This window comes from Crocuta crocuta, unplaced genomic scaffold, assembly GCF_008692635.1.
Source record: "Crocuta crocuta isolate KB4526 unplaced genomic scaffold, BGI_CrCroc_1.0 scaffold167, whole genome shotgun sequence".
Classification (NCBI taxonomy): Eukaryota; Metazoa; Chordata; class Mammalia; order Carnivora; family Hyaenidae; genus Crocuta; species Crocuta crocuta.
In genome coordinates, this window is record NW_027532406.1 from 2,784,939 (window position 1) to 2,799,349 (window position 14,411).

Sequence of the window (14,411 nt, forward strand, 5' to 3'; positions counted from 1 at the left end):
TGGTCAACTTACTAGGGAAGGGGGACAAAATACTGTACCAGCCTATAGAGGTAAAACCAGTAACACTGGTATGTCTGCCAATTCTCTTGATAGCCACTGAAAGTTCTTAGAGGTGGCTGGAAGGGAGGTATGTGGCAGTAATAACAATGCATGAATTCTTTCAGGTGTGAGTGCCAGTAGATTGTTAACATCTGGCATAGCAGAACAATGCCAATAGAAGCAGGTATCTCTGTTTTCTAGAGCTGGAGTAGCTTATAATTTGAAACCCATGGAATAAATTCATGCTTCTTAATGAAATTATACATTTGGTTTACTTACTACATGTAATTTATTTCATGTTGACTAACATTGCTTTGAGAAACTTGTGGTCATGCATGACCCTATTTCCCCTTCTCTTTTCTTCAGATAGCCAGTACCTTTTCAGGTCACTAAAAACTGAGACTCATGATATCTCTAATAGCCCTGATTCTGGACTACTTGGAGAAAATCCACCAATATTTTCCCTCAAGTAGTAAAAGATATTTAGCAATGATTTACAACAAATTTCTCACACACCATATTGTCCTCTTTGTATAATAGACCCTTAGTATACAAAGGCATAGAATACTTGTGCCTCACAAGTGATCCTATCATTTTATTCTGGCACAGAACAAAGATTTTTGTCTGGTAACTTTGATCACTGTCTTAAAAAGTTATGGAAGTAAAAATAAGTCCAACAATTTAGTAACCTGCCCTCTCCCTCTTCAAATTTGAAGAAAGCAGGGTTACTATCATGGATTATGTTTTTCTACACTTTTTGTATGCCTACATAAGTGTATGGATAAGTTTATTACCACTATTAAAAAAATAAAAAGTCATATATATTATTCTGTCACTTGAGTTTTCCCTTAATATATCGTGGACATCCTTTTGTATCTATTTGATTCCATCTATGAACACTTATAAAATTGGATTTTTACTGGATATTTTATAAACTCTTTAAAGAGATGGTAGAAATTAAGGGTGAGAAGTTGACTTGCTTGAAGCTTCCCAATGAATCAGTGGCAGACATGGTTGAGAATGCTCTCGAATGGTTAAGAGCATGGATTATGAGTTTAACCTATTTGACTTTAATTCAGCTCCATCATTTATCATCCTTGTCACGGCAAGGTATTTATTCTCTTTGTGTCTCCGTTTCTTCTTTCCTAAAATGTAGGCAATAATAGTATCTACTTAATAGGTTGTCATGAGAATTAAATAATGAATGTAAAACTGCTTAAAACTGTGCCCATCATATAGTAAATGCTCAACAAATGTTGTCATATTGTTATTGTTGTTATAAAGCCACTCAATAAATATTTTATCATTGTCATCATTATCATTATAATTCATAGCCCAGATCTCACCCTGAATCTGATATGGAAAGCACTGTCCAAAACATGAATTCCAAATTGAATAAAGACTTTTAAAGGAAAGGCAATATAGTGGCCATAAATGCAGTAGGTGCTTCATATTAGTTATGAAAATGTGGCAATTTCTCTTCCCCCTTGCTTGTATTCCAGGTGGGGAGATCTCTTCCAAAAGTGAACTGGATGAATTGCAGGAGGAAGTGGCCAGGAGGGCCCAGGAACAGGAACTTCGAAGGAAACGTGAAAAGGAATTAGAGGCAGCTAAAGGGTTTAACCCTCATCCCAGTCGCTTCATGGACTTGGATGAACTGCAGAATCAGGGTAATTGTGAACATTAGGTTGTGGGTGATTAGGACAGAGAGAGAGGAAAGAAAAAAAATATTCAGGCTTATAAATTCCTGTCTTCTGTTTAGCTAAGTTGTATTTTATCATAATTCACTCATTTCAGTGAGAACTAGCTGAAGTAGGAGGTGACAAGCCTCTTGATTGGAAGACAGGCACTGATATGGGGCTCATCTATTAAAAATCTATAGATTAGAATAGTATATTGTTAATGAAGAATATTTCCCATGAACATCTGTAGAAGGTGTAAATAAAACTAATAACAATTCAGAAATAGTAGAACAGAGCAATGAGTAAGCCACACTGATAAGGGAAATTCTACTTGCTTGGTGGAAACATACCCCTGAAATTTCCCACTTGGAGCTTCAAGGAAGTAGGTCTACCAGACAGGTTCTAAGAACACAGAGCTTGATTGCCTTTTGATCCTCTGATGATTCATTTCCCAGTCTCATATGATTTTTACGGACTTTGTGAGGCTTCCCCAACTGCCCCACACTGTTACTTTTTTTCCCTTTAATTGTTTTAGGATATCATTTTGTACCAGAAAGAGATTAGTCTTCAAAATAGGAGTTTAAAAAGACTGAGGTATATACCTTAAATAGCTCCTGAAATGTCTCTCTTTCTATAAAATGAATTTATTGTTGTTATTATTCAGAATCCCCAGATGTATAATTATGCTAAAACAGTGCAAAGAATAGGGTCTGTGTTATTTTGGGGTGATTGCTTTCTTGTTGACCACTTCCCACTCTTTGTCAACACTTGGAGAAGTTTACTGGGCTAACTTGGGGGCCTAATTGGGGGCCATTCTTCTCCTTTAATCCTTGTCTTTTGATTTGAGGTAATCGTTGCCATATATTTTCCAAGGCATTGTATCTGTTTCCAAATTAGTTTTAAATTCCTAATTTCTTAGCTCCGTATATTTGGATAGTTTTCTCTCCCTTTTTGTCCTCAAGCTGTATTACATTGGGGTCTCTGGGTTATTATGCTTCTGTATTCATCTCCTTCCCTTACATTTTTTTCCTGCCTTTGTTAGTTGGGCAGTACATGAGAGTTGAGTGGGAATCCTTCTGGCCACATTTCATTGTTAATTCTTCATACACTTTGATTCAAAATCTCCTGGAAGAGCAAGGAATAGAGTGCTAAGATTCCAGAGGATTAGAATTAAAATCCAGTACAGTGATGAACAACTGTAGTCTGCCTATATATCTATAGAGAAACTTTTTTTGTTTTGATGGCTATCACTACCATCTCTGATTATAAAGATGATTGTATAGATTCAGTTATTGTCAAATATTATGAGAAGACTTTAGGCCTGGAGGGCAGGGCATCATATCTTTTTAAAAAAATTTTTTTAATGTTTTATTTATTTTTGAGAGAAAGAGAGAGACAGTGTGAGCAGGGGAGGGTTAGAGAGAGAGGGAGACACAGAATCTGAAGCAGGCTCCAGGCTCTGAGCTGTCGGCAAAGAGCCCAACACGGGGCTCGAACCCACGAACTGTGAGATCGTGACCTGAGCTGAAGTCGGATGCTTAACTGACTGAGCCACCCAGTCGCCCCTCATACCTCTTGTTGTGGGGTAGAACCTGAATGCCAAGTTCTCCAGAACCAATTTACTACCTCACTGCCTTCTCATTGCTCTCCAAAAGCCACAGTGAATTAGGAAATGAATGTTAGGGGTATGTAAGAGCCTTTCTTAACATGTCCAGATGGATGTAAGTGGAGGATGAGGAGATTATGGGAGAAATGACTGACATTTTGATATTTTTTTCTTGTGAGCTTGTGAAAACTCACCGAAATTCATCATTGTGGGTAAATTTATAATACAGCTTACTACCAGTTTATGAGCAAGTAAAAGCCAAGGGAGCACATAAGCTTGAGCGTTCTTTTACAGAAGTTGCCCTTATAGTACTTGCTTTTTCATCCGGCACTGTACTTGAACTCTTTTGCACCTGCTTTGGTACATATTTGCTTTCAGGGAAGGAAGGAATATTTCAGGCTCACTGTATGGGAAAGTGGCTTTTGCAGTAGGTTTGGTGAGCACGAGCATGATAAAAGAAAATACTTAGGAGTGCTGATGAAAGGAATGTGCTTGCAAACCAACAACAGAGGCTGTTCAATTGCCCTCGTGGATATATTGAGGTTAGGAACTGTCAAGCACCTGTGCCCAAGAGGTGTACTAATTTTCCAGTTGAGGGTGGTACAGAGGACTGTGAATTGATGTAGGAAAGAAGTTTTACAGATGGCTTTCCACAGAGTAGTGAAGCCACTTTTGCCTTAACACAGCAGTAGAGGTCTCTGTAGAGACCTGAGACATTCTGACACTGGTTGGCAAGATGTATCTTGTTGCATTGTGGAAACAGGTCAGTTCCAGGCATAAGAATACACCCTTCTGCTATAGACAATATTGTGTTCTTTTCTTCAGGGACCCTTTAAGAGCTCTTGGAGTTGGAATATGTGGTGGACAATGACATACTCCTCTTTCATGGCTTTGGCAATGTCTTGGTTAAGGCAAAAATGGATGTCCTATGTGTTTCAGAGAATTATTCATAGCAATGGAGTTAGAATAAGGGTAGATCAAAGGCTCATCAGTAAGGAACTGTTTACTGAAGGGAAACAACACTGCATAGAAAAAGGTGGAACGAATTGTAATGAAAATGAAAAGTACTGGCCCTTTCAGGGAGGAGTGACGGCTTTGAGAGGTCCTTGCGAGAGGCAGATTCAGTGTTTGAAGAGTCGCTGCATCTGGAACAGAAGGGAGACTGTGCTGCAGCTTTGGCTCTCTGTAACGAAGCTATCTGTAAGTAACTGTAACTGCTATAGCTATGGCAATTTTGACTAACTTTGAGATAGGTATTATTAGTGTCATGCCTCAGTTGGGATGAAAACTTTTATGTCTCCTCACTGTCAGTCTCCCAAACTGAGGCCCTTTAGCTGTTATTGCCCTTCAGATTTATAAGTGTGCCATGCGCTGTCATGTGGCCTATGGAATGACCTCATCAGGAGTCTGCAGATGAACTTTCCAGCCATGCCTACCTTCTTATCCCTAGTTAGACCTCAGATTTGAGGTTAGTCTGCTCTTTCTCTAGTCACTGACTATTTAGGTGGAGCTTATGGCAAGAAAGAAAGAATATATTGGGTGTGACTTCCCAGGTCTGTGACTTTGCACTGCATATTTGATTCATGTTCCTCCCCTGCTTTCCTCGTATGCTGCACCATAAGGTTACAGTGAAGGACTAAGGCTTAGCATTTATATCTGGTTCTTAAATGTGACCCACAAGAGGCTGTGTTCTGTAAAGACAGATGCAGATTTGGATCTTATTTCTGCTGTTGGCTGTCGGGAAGGGGAAGTTGGGAGCAAAGTGTGGAGACCAGAGTCGGACAGGTCAGTTGGAAAGGATGGAGTGGCAGTCTCTAAGATGGAAGCACCAGTTTATCTTCTTAACTCATTTTAGTTTAGNTTTTTTTTTTTTTAAATTTGAATTAATCTGTTTGGCCTCCATGGCTTCCATGAATGTTCCTTATAGCCAGAGCCAGCTCTGTACCCTGGACAATATGTGCATGGTCCATGCCTTGCATTCCTGCTGCACATTTTGAGTTTTACTGCATATCTTTGTTCATTTTTGGTTCAACTTTATTTTTATTTCTGTTTGTATTTTGTGTTCTGTTTCTGCTATATTTCCTTTTGCATTTTAGCTAAACTAAGACTTGCCCTGCATGGTGCCAGCTCTAGCACGCACAGCAGAGCCCTAGTCGATAAGAAGTTGCAAATCAGTATTCGAAAAGCACGGAGCCTGCAGGATCGCATGCAGCAACAGCAATCATCGCCGCAGCCGTCGCAGCCCTCAGCCTGCCCCTCTTCACAGGGGGCGGCCCTCCCTCAGCCAACAAGGTAGTGCCTGGGATCCACTGTAGTTTATGGACACCAGGGGAGGACATGACCATGGGTTCTCCCTAGTAAGAGCTCTCCTAGTCTTGGTGACTACAGGGAAGAGAGATGAGTCCTCTGGAAATATTTTCTTCTCAGGTCAGACACACAGTGGAAAGCTCTCCTCACTGCTGGTCCTTTCCTTAATAGCTCCTAGAGAGATACAGAAAGTATAGCATTATAAATAGACCATTTGTCCATATTTCCTATGGGTGACTTTTTCCTTGGACTGGTGTAGTAACATGATTATTAAATATGTACATATTATGTTCTGAGACATGGCAATCTGAGCTGTTTCATGTTGCAATAGAAACCATGTGATTTGTTTTGGGATTTCACTGCTTTCTGTCCCTTATGGAAACAGAGAAAGCAGTCTTCTTTGCTCTTATTGAACCATAGAGAAGAGACACAAAGATTCCCTTTGTTTTGCTTTCCTATCTATGGGCAGCATTAGGAAAAAAGTCCCCAGGGCCACTGGTGTAGCTTTCACACTTTAGGTTTGAATTTGGCTCTTATGTACAATACATAGATTTAAGTTAAAATTAATTTTGGCTTTTAATAAGCCTGAGTAGTTTTCAGAATATAAATATTATAAAAGCAGCTAATATTTTCTGAACATTTGCCTATGTCCAGGCATTAAGCTAAACACTTTAATTCTCATAATAACCTTAGGAGCTAGGGACTATTAGACTATTATTTAGTGATATTTTATAAATAAGGAAACTCAAGCTCAGGGAGTATAAAATACATGAGGTACCCAGGGTTACTCAGGTAGTAAGTGGTAGAGGGGTGGACTACAAATCCAGGTCTGTTTCACTCCATTAGGTCCCCTATGTAAGTAGAATGACAGATTCTTCATAATGTTGTAAGAGTGACTAGGTGGCTATACCCACAGAAGTTGAATATGTGCTGAGATCCTCTTTCTTCTTTTCTCCTACTATGTACTCAGGTAGTTAAATGCTTATCTGAGAATCTGATCAGAGATATGTTTTGAATATAAGCAATTTAGGCAGCTAAACTCTTTCTAGAAAACTTATGCCACTTGATGTAAGTAATTGAGATTTTATTTAAGTGCTTCTAACACTGAGTTTTTTAGGTCAGAAATATAAAACTATTAGTAAGAAACTGAGTAAATGCAGTAAATCCCTAGTCTCACTCCCAAATCTTAGGAGAGTCACAGGATATTACTTTGGGGAAATATCTCCACGAATAATACAGCCAATCCAGATCATGAAAACACACTTTAAGTGGTTGAATTCTGTGTAATCCCACGAACCAAAATCACCCTGTACTCTGTAAATGTGGCCTTTGGTTCTTTTGGCTTGTCTGCCTCTCGGGACCCCAGGTATGAGTGACTTCTAGGCTTTGCTCACCTTCATGTCATTTGCATGTGGGACTAGCAATTTTTGTTTTTTTAATTTGCAAGAAGAAAATGATTGGAATGGGACTTTACAGTTAGTGAAGAATATTGACAAGGACTTCACTTAATATTACGGGGTGCAGCTTTGGTGAAGGTATTTAATAAAGAGGATTAATACTACCTATTGCTTGGGTGTGAGCTGACTGTGTGCCTGCCTTCTCTTGTGAACCTCTGAACCGTTGACGGTACTTGTGCTTGTCTTTCTATTTATTTTTACCATTCCCTCTGCGGATGGCTAGAAATGGGAATCAGATGAACAGGTCTTTTTGTAAGTGATGTTGTCATTTAAGGTAGCTTATGACTGGCTCTCTCCATTTATTTCAGTGAACAGCCTATCCCGCTCCAAGTATTGTTAAGTCGGGAAGCTGAACTGGAACCCTGCACGAATACAGAGTTTGGGGCCAGTTCTTTCATCCACTCACCTGCTTCCTGCCATGAGTCACACTCATCACTCTTCCCAGAGTCATCTGCCCTGTCTGCCCCACAGCACAATTCCCCCACTAGGTCTGCCTCGAACCTTCTGACTTCAGTTGAGGACAGTATTGACCCCTCTATGCTCCACAGGCAGGCCTTACCTAAAACGCCAGGGAGGACTGAAAAGAATGCTCATTATGGTTGGGAACCATTGGATGTACCAGAGGGTAAGCTGCAAGGCTACAAGGGTGACAAGAGCAGCTGTACCAGGTTCCCCCCACAAGAAGGAAGAGGCATTGCTCAAGAAGAGCCATTCCAAGAAAAGAGGGATCCTGCTGTCTCATCCCAGGTGATGCCTTGGTCACACTCAACTGGAACCGACACCTCTGAGAGAGACGATGCACAGAGACTAGGCTATAGTCCTTCGAGTTCATCAGCTCAGTCCAGCCTTCCCCTGTACAGGGCCTGCCACACTGTAATGCCTGCTGCTTCCTCACCTATGCTTCACTCTCCTGATACTGTGCAGAAAACTAACGAATGCCTCCAAGCCAAAAGCCTCACAACTTTGTTGACTTCAAAAGTGGATGGAGGCAGCGAGGATCCCTATAGGTTAGAGTTTCCCAGCACAAAGGGGCTTGTCCGTTCTCTAGCAGAGCAATTCCAGAGGATGCAAGGTGCCTCCACAAGGGATGGCACAGGTTCCCAGGATAGAAGTTTGCCAAACCATCTAAGGAAGAACTCTTCCCCTTCTGACTCTAAGCCTCCTTTCCCACAGGGTCAAGGGAAAGGTCATTGGCCTTGGGCAAAACAACCCTCTTTCGATGGGAAGGACAGACTACCTTCCTGGGAAGAACCTGCTGCTTATCCTTCTCTTGCCATGAACTCTGGTCTGCTTAATAGTGAAACTTCTAGGGGAAGACAGCCCGGGTTGGCAGAGCCAAGCATGTATCAAGGAAAGCCATCTCAAGTGAGAGATGCTAAGCCTAAGGAACTGGGCAGCAGTGTCGACTTGGGGACTTCCTTGCCTTTGGACTCCTGGGTGAATGTCACAAGGCTCTGTGATTCTCAGCTTAAACATGGGGTCCCTGGGCCAGGAATGAAGTCCTCCCCCCATGAATCCCATGCCTGTGTATCCTATCCAGAAAGAAACCACATCCTTTTGCATCCACATTGGAACCAAGACACAGAGCAGGAGACCTCAGAATTGGAGTCTCTTTACCAAGCCAGTCTTCAGGCTTCTCAAGCTGGCTGTTCTGGATGGGGGCAGCAAGATGTGGCCTGGAATTCATTTAACCAAACAGGTAAGAATGTAATCATCGGCAGGGGGAGTGGGAGACATATAAAAGCCAAAAGCAGGATGATAAGATCAGAGGACGGGTGGTGTTCTGTCCACATAACATCCCCAGCTTAAGAGGTGGTAGCAGATCTTCTGACTTTATTTATAAAGACTTTAGGACAAGAGCTAGACCTTTTTCTGGCTATAGTGGAGAATGGGGACAGAATAATCACTTATGCTCCAGCTCCCTCCTTCTAAAGGAAGAGACCAATGAGTATATGCCCAGGGCTTATGTGGCATGCAGTGCTAAGGAATGATTCATAGATCTTTGAGAGAGACTCAGCATGAAGTAGGAGAGGCTGAAAAGAAAAGTCATTCTATGGCTCAGAAGCTGAACTAATCCAAGATCTAGCTTCCAGATCCAACTTGCAGTGAGGATGTCCACATTGAGCCAGATCTCCAAAGTGGCATTTCCAGATCATACTGAACCAGAAATAATCAAGATCTTCCATGATCCTTTCAGAAACTACCAGCTTTGGAATATTCTAGGTCGTATGCTTGTAGGGTACCCATTCATTGGCTTAGATTATATTGTGTGAAGAACGAAGTATGTACCTTAAATGTACTTCACAGACTTAGTTCTGGAAATTGTAGACATGAATATTTATAGCTTAGATTGATATACTTAAGAACTCCAAAGCCTGAACTATTCTGATTCCATCATTAACTGTCAGTATAAATTTGGACAAGTCACTTAATATTCCACAGATGAGTTTTTACCTGTAAAATTTAGAGAATTGGTTCAATGATTTTCATTTTAAAGATGCCCTCCAACTTTTTAAAAAAAATATTTAGTTTTATTTATTTAGTTTTGAGAGAAAGGAGAGAGAGAGAGAGAACATGATGGGAGGAGAGGCAGAGAGAGAGGGAGACACAGAATCTGAAGGAGGCTCTAGGCTCTGAGCTGTCAGCACAGAGCCTGAGGCGAGGCTCAGACTCACAAACCTTGAGATCATGACCTGAGCTAAAGTCTGAAGCTCAACCGACTGTGCCACCCAGGCGCCCCACAATGCCCTCCAACTCTTAAAATGATATGTATGATTCTGTGAAATTGAACTCAGAGAACTTTATTTTTAGCTCAGTTTCCATAACAGTACAGGTTTCTTGCATACTGCCAGTTGATGTTTAAATACAGCTGTACAGGTATTTATTGAGTACCTAGAAGCTACTCCCAAAAGCTCTTGGGGAGGGGAGGGTATCACATAAATATAAGATTTGATATTGAGATATGTTTTTTAGGACGTGCATCACAGTGTAGACTTTGCAATAATGTTTGTTAAAATTCTCCTTAGGTACATGGGGCAGGATGGGAAGAGTCTAAAGAATGAGGAAAAGCTGGTGTCTTCCTCAATTAGCTTCCCGTCTAAAGGAGAAAGAAAATATAAATGTCAAGTGTTTTAATAATAAACACATATAAAACAATATACTGCAATTAAAATTAAACTGTTAAGTATTTTATTACCAAAAAACCCAGGTAAAAAAATTCTTATGTTACCCAAAATAGGAACATTTTTCATTGTGGATAGTTTTGAAAATATATAAACTAACAAAAATCACTGATAATCCCACTCTTAATTTCATAAATTTACTTCTGGCTTTGTTTTTTTATGCATATATACTATATATTTATTTTGGTTTTTTTAAAAAAGCAAATTGTTACAATAGATGTATACAGTTTATTCCCATGATATTCTTACATTATACCCATGAGTATTTTTCTTTTGAAACAATTACTTTTAAGGACAATAATATATTGCATATGATTGTATCATAATATATTCAACCATGAAATGATACTTCATATACTTAGGTTACTTCCAATTTTTAGATAAATTGATATGAACATCTTTATATTTGGGCACATTTCTGATGAGCTCTTCCAAATAAATTTTTAGAAGGATAATAACTAATTGAAGATTAAATACTTTTGAAAATCTCTTGATATGGGGTGGTAAATTAGCCTTCAGGAAGATTATGTTTCTGTAAACAATTTCAAAGAGTACCTACCAAACATTATTTTTTTTGCTTAATATTGAACAAAAACTAATTTAAAAAAATCCATCTGATGAGTCAGTCCTCAAAATCCTTGTGAAACCAGACTAGCCTTTATTGACATAAAGAAGGGATCAGGTGGAATAAATCAGCAAGTAGGTAATGAAGGAAAGTGCCAGTTAGGATCGGTATATGATAGACTATATCTTTAGAGGAATACTTCTTTATCTTACTGTAAAGCATTTTATCTTACTGTAAAGTTTTATTTATTCAAGGTAGGGAAGAGCAGAGAAAGAGGAGAGAGAAAATCCTAAGCAGGCTCCACGCTGCCAGCACAGAGCCCCACATGTGGTTCAGTCTCACAAATGGTGAGACCATGATCTGAGCTAAACCAAGAGTCGGATGCTCAACTGACTGAGTAGCCCGACGCCCCTACTGTAAAGCGTTTTTTAAGCATCTAATTACTAACCCCCCTCCACACTTTATTGATATAATTGACAACATGTAAGGTTAAGGTGTACAATGTGATGGTTTGACACATACATAATGTGAAATGATAACCACAGTAAGGTTAGTTAACACAACCATCACCACACATAATTGCAATTTCTTTGTAAGAAGATTTAAGATCTACTCCCTTAGCACCTTTCGGGTAAATAATACAATATTTTTAACTATAGTCATGATCCTGTACATTAGATCCCCAGAATTTATTCATCTTCTAAATAGAAGATTATATCCTTTGACCAACATCTCCCCATTTCCCCCGCACTCCATGTCAACTACTATTATTTTCATTTTTTTTTTAATTTTTTTTTTTTTTTTAATTTATTTCTAGGAGAGAGAGAGAGAGACAGTGTGAGCAGGAGAGGGTCAGAGAGAGAGAGTCACAGACTGAAACAGGCTCCAGGCTCTAAGCTGGCAGTCAGCACAGAGCCCGACGCGGGGCTTGAACCCACGAACCGCAAGATCATGACCTAAGCGAAAGTCGGACGCTTAACTGACTAAGCCACCCAGGCGCCCCTGTTTTGTTTTTTTAAGTAGGCTTCAAGACCAGCATGGAGCCCCACATGGGGCTTTCACTCACAACTCTGAGATCAAGACCCAAGCTGAGATCAAAAGTTGGATGCTTGATTGAGCCACCTAGGTGCCCCTCAAGTACATTTTTTAATTCAGTGAATTTAGCTGTTTTTAGATTCCACAAATAAGTGAGGCCATATAGTATTTGTCTTTATCTGACTTATGACTTAAAAAAAAATAAAAGCTTTATTGATATATGATTTACATACCATACAGTTCATCTGCTTAATATGTTATAATTCAGTGTTTTTTTAGTGTATGCACAGAGTTGCCCATCTATCACCACAATCAGTTCTTTTTTCTTTTTTTTTTTTAAGTTTATTTATTTTGAGAAAGAGAGTGTGAACAGGGTAGGGGCAGAGAGAGAGAGAGACAGAGAATCCCAAGCAGGCTCCATGCTGTCGATGCAGAGCCCAGTATGGGGATCAGTTGCACAAACCATGAGATCATGACCTGAGGCAAAATCAAGAGCCAGATGCTTAACCAACTACGCCATGCAGACGCTCAACCACAGTTTTAAAGTGTGGCCTATTTTGGACATATGATATAACAGAATCATATAGTATATGGTGTTTTGTGACCAGATTAATTTTGACATGATTATAGTTCCTAAAGAGTTGTATATAAACATTGCCCTTGACCTCTATTCTAAATTTCATAGAAGTTTGAAGTTAGGCAGACATCATCTTAAAAAATAACTTTTTGTTAGGGAAAATTTCAGATATATTCAAAAGTAATGAGTAAGAGCAAATATTACAATAGCTCTCCAATAAGCTAGTACTTATGACTAGCTTCCACAGTGATTATCTTGGCCAGTTATTAACATATAGCCAATTCTGGCTTACCTATAGCCTCTGCCTACTGGATTATTTTATTATCTATCTATCATCTATCTATTTATTATTTATTTATATTAAAAAAAAATTTTTATTTCCTTAAGTAATCTCTACACCCAGTGTAGAGATTCATGGCCTGAGATTCATGGCCTGAATTCATAACCCTGAGATTCAGAGTTGCATGGTCTACTGACGAAGTCAGCCAGGTGCCCCTCTACTGGATATTTTAAAGCAGATTCCAGACATGATATCATTTCATCTAAACATAATTTGGAATGTATCTCTAAGAAATAAAGATTCTTTTTAAAGGGCAAAACTATAATATTATATCTAAAAAATTAACAATAATTTCTTAATGTAATACAGTAACTAGCCAGTATTCACATTTTTTCAATTGTGCCATATATGTCTTTCACAGTTGGTTTATTTCAAATTAAAATTCAAACAAGATCTATACATTGCATTTGGTTGATATGTCTCAAGGCTTTTTTTAGCCTATAAAATTTTTGGTAATTTATTTATGGAAGATTTGGTCATTTGTCAAATCTACATTCTAGATTTTACTGATTATATTCTGGAAGTTTTTTCTTTTTTAAAACGTTCTAGATTCTAGCCCCTGTTTTTCTGGAATCTGGTAATTAGGGCTAGAAGCTTGATTAAAATCAGATTCAATTTTTTTAAGATTTTATTTTTTTAAGTAATTTTTATACCCAATGTGGGGCTTAAACTCATGACCCTGAGATCAAGAGTCATGTGCTTTACTGGCTGAGCCAGCCAGGCATCCCCAATATTTTTAAATAAGATTTCAGAGATGGTATTTTGTATTTCTTATATCAGGAGGTACATGATTTCTGGTAGTCTCTCTTCTTGTTACTATTGAGCAGTGAGTGGATATCATCTTAACTCTACCTTCTGTCAAATCTATAAATCCCTTCAACTCCTTATCTTTAAAAGATTTAGTCTGTTAACCTCCTGAAATGTCTTTAAAAGAATTAGTCTATTACCAGGGGCACGTGGGTGGCTCAGTCGGTTAAGCTCAGATGGTTAAACATCCAGCTCTTGGTTTCAGCTCAGGTCATGATCTCGGGGTTTTGTGGGTTCAAGCCCCACATTGGGCTCTGTGCTGGCAGTGCGGAGCCTGCTTGAGATTCTCTCGCTTCCTCTCTCTTTGCTCCTCCCCCACTCATGCTGTCCCTGTCTCTCTCAAAATAAATAAAATTTAAAAAATGGAAAAAAAAAAAAAAAGGAATTAGGTTCCAGTGGCTACCACCTTCTCTGGGAATCACACTTGACCTTAATTGAGGAGCACCAAATTCTAAACATTACAGCTGCAATTCCTAAATCTGGCTGCCCATCATAGTCAGCTGAGGAATTTTTTTTTTAACACAATTTTATATAAATGGGATGACAGTATACATTGCTGTTTTTATTATAGACATTTTCCTGTTTATCTTTCCTCCTCTTACATGAGTCCTTACCTTTAATCATCCACCTTCCCAGGTAGTAATCTAATGTGCATATTTCTGTATTTTTCTGTTGATATAATCCTATGTAGACCTAAACATACAGTGTTTTTTCCCCTAAGGTTTGTGTTACAGATAGTTCTTCTTTTTTTTTTTTTTTTTTTTTAAGTTTTTTTTTTTTTTTGGGGGGGGGGNTTTTGTTTTTTTAAGTTTCT

At 39.0% G+C, this 14,411-nt stretch overlaps 1 protein-coding gene across 12 annotated transcripts in view; it reads left to right on the forward strand.

Annotated features, from left to right (window-relative positions):
- Nucleotides 1-14,411, forward strand: part of USP54 (ubiquitin specific peptidase 54) — a 128,407-nt gene that overhangs the window by 104,850 nt on the left and 9,146 nt on the right. For 7 of the 12 annotated variants that reach the window (XM_077778699.1, XM_077778700.1, XM_077778698.1 and 4 more), the window contains 4 exons: nt 1,542-1,709; nt 4,408-4,527; nt 5,424-5,619; nt 7,400-8,790. In XM_077778699.1, coding sequence (XP_077634825.1) covers nt 1,542-1,709; nt 4,408-4,527; nt 5,424-5,619; nt 7,400-8,790 — 1,875 coding nt within the window. The remainder of the gene's footprint in view (nt 1-1,541; nt 1,710-4,407; nt 4,528-5,423; nt 5,620-7,399; nt 8,791-14,411) is intronic. The other 5 variants (XM_077778710.1, XM_077778709.1, XM_077778702.1 and 2 more) reach the window with 3 other exon arrangements.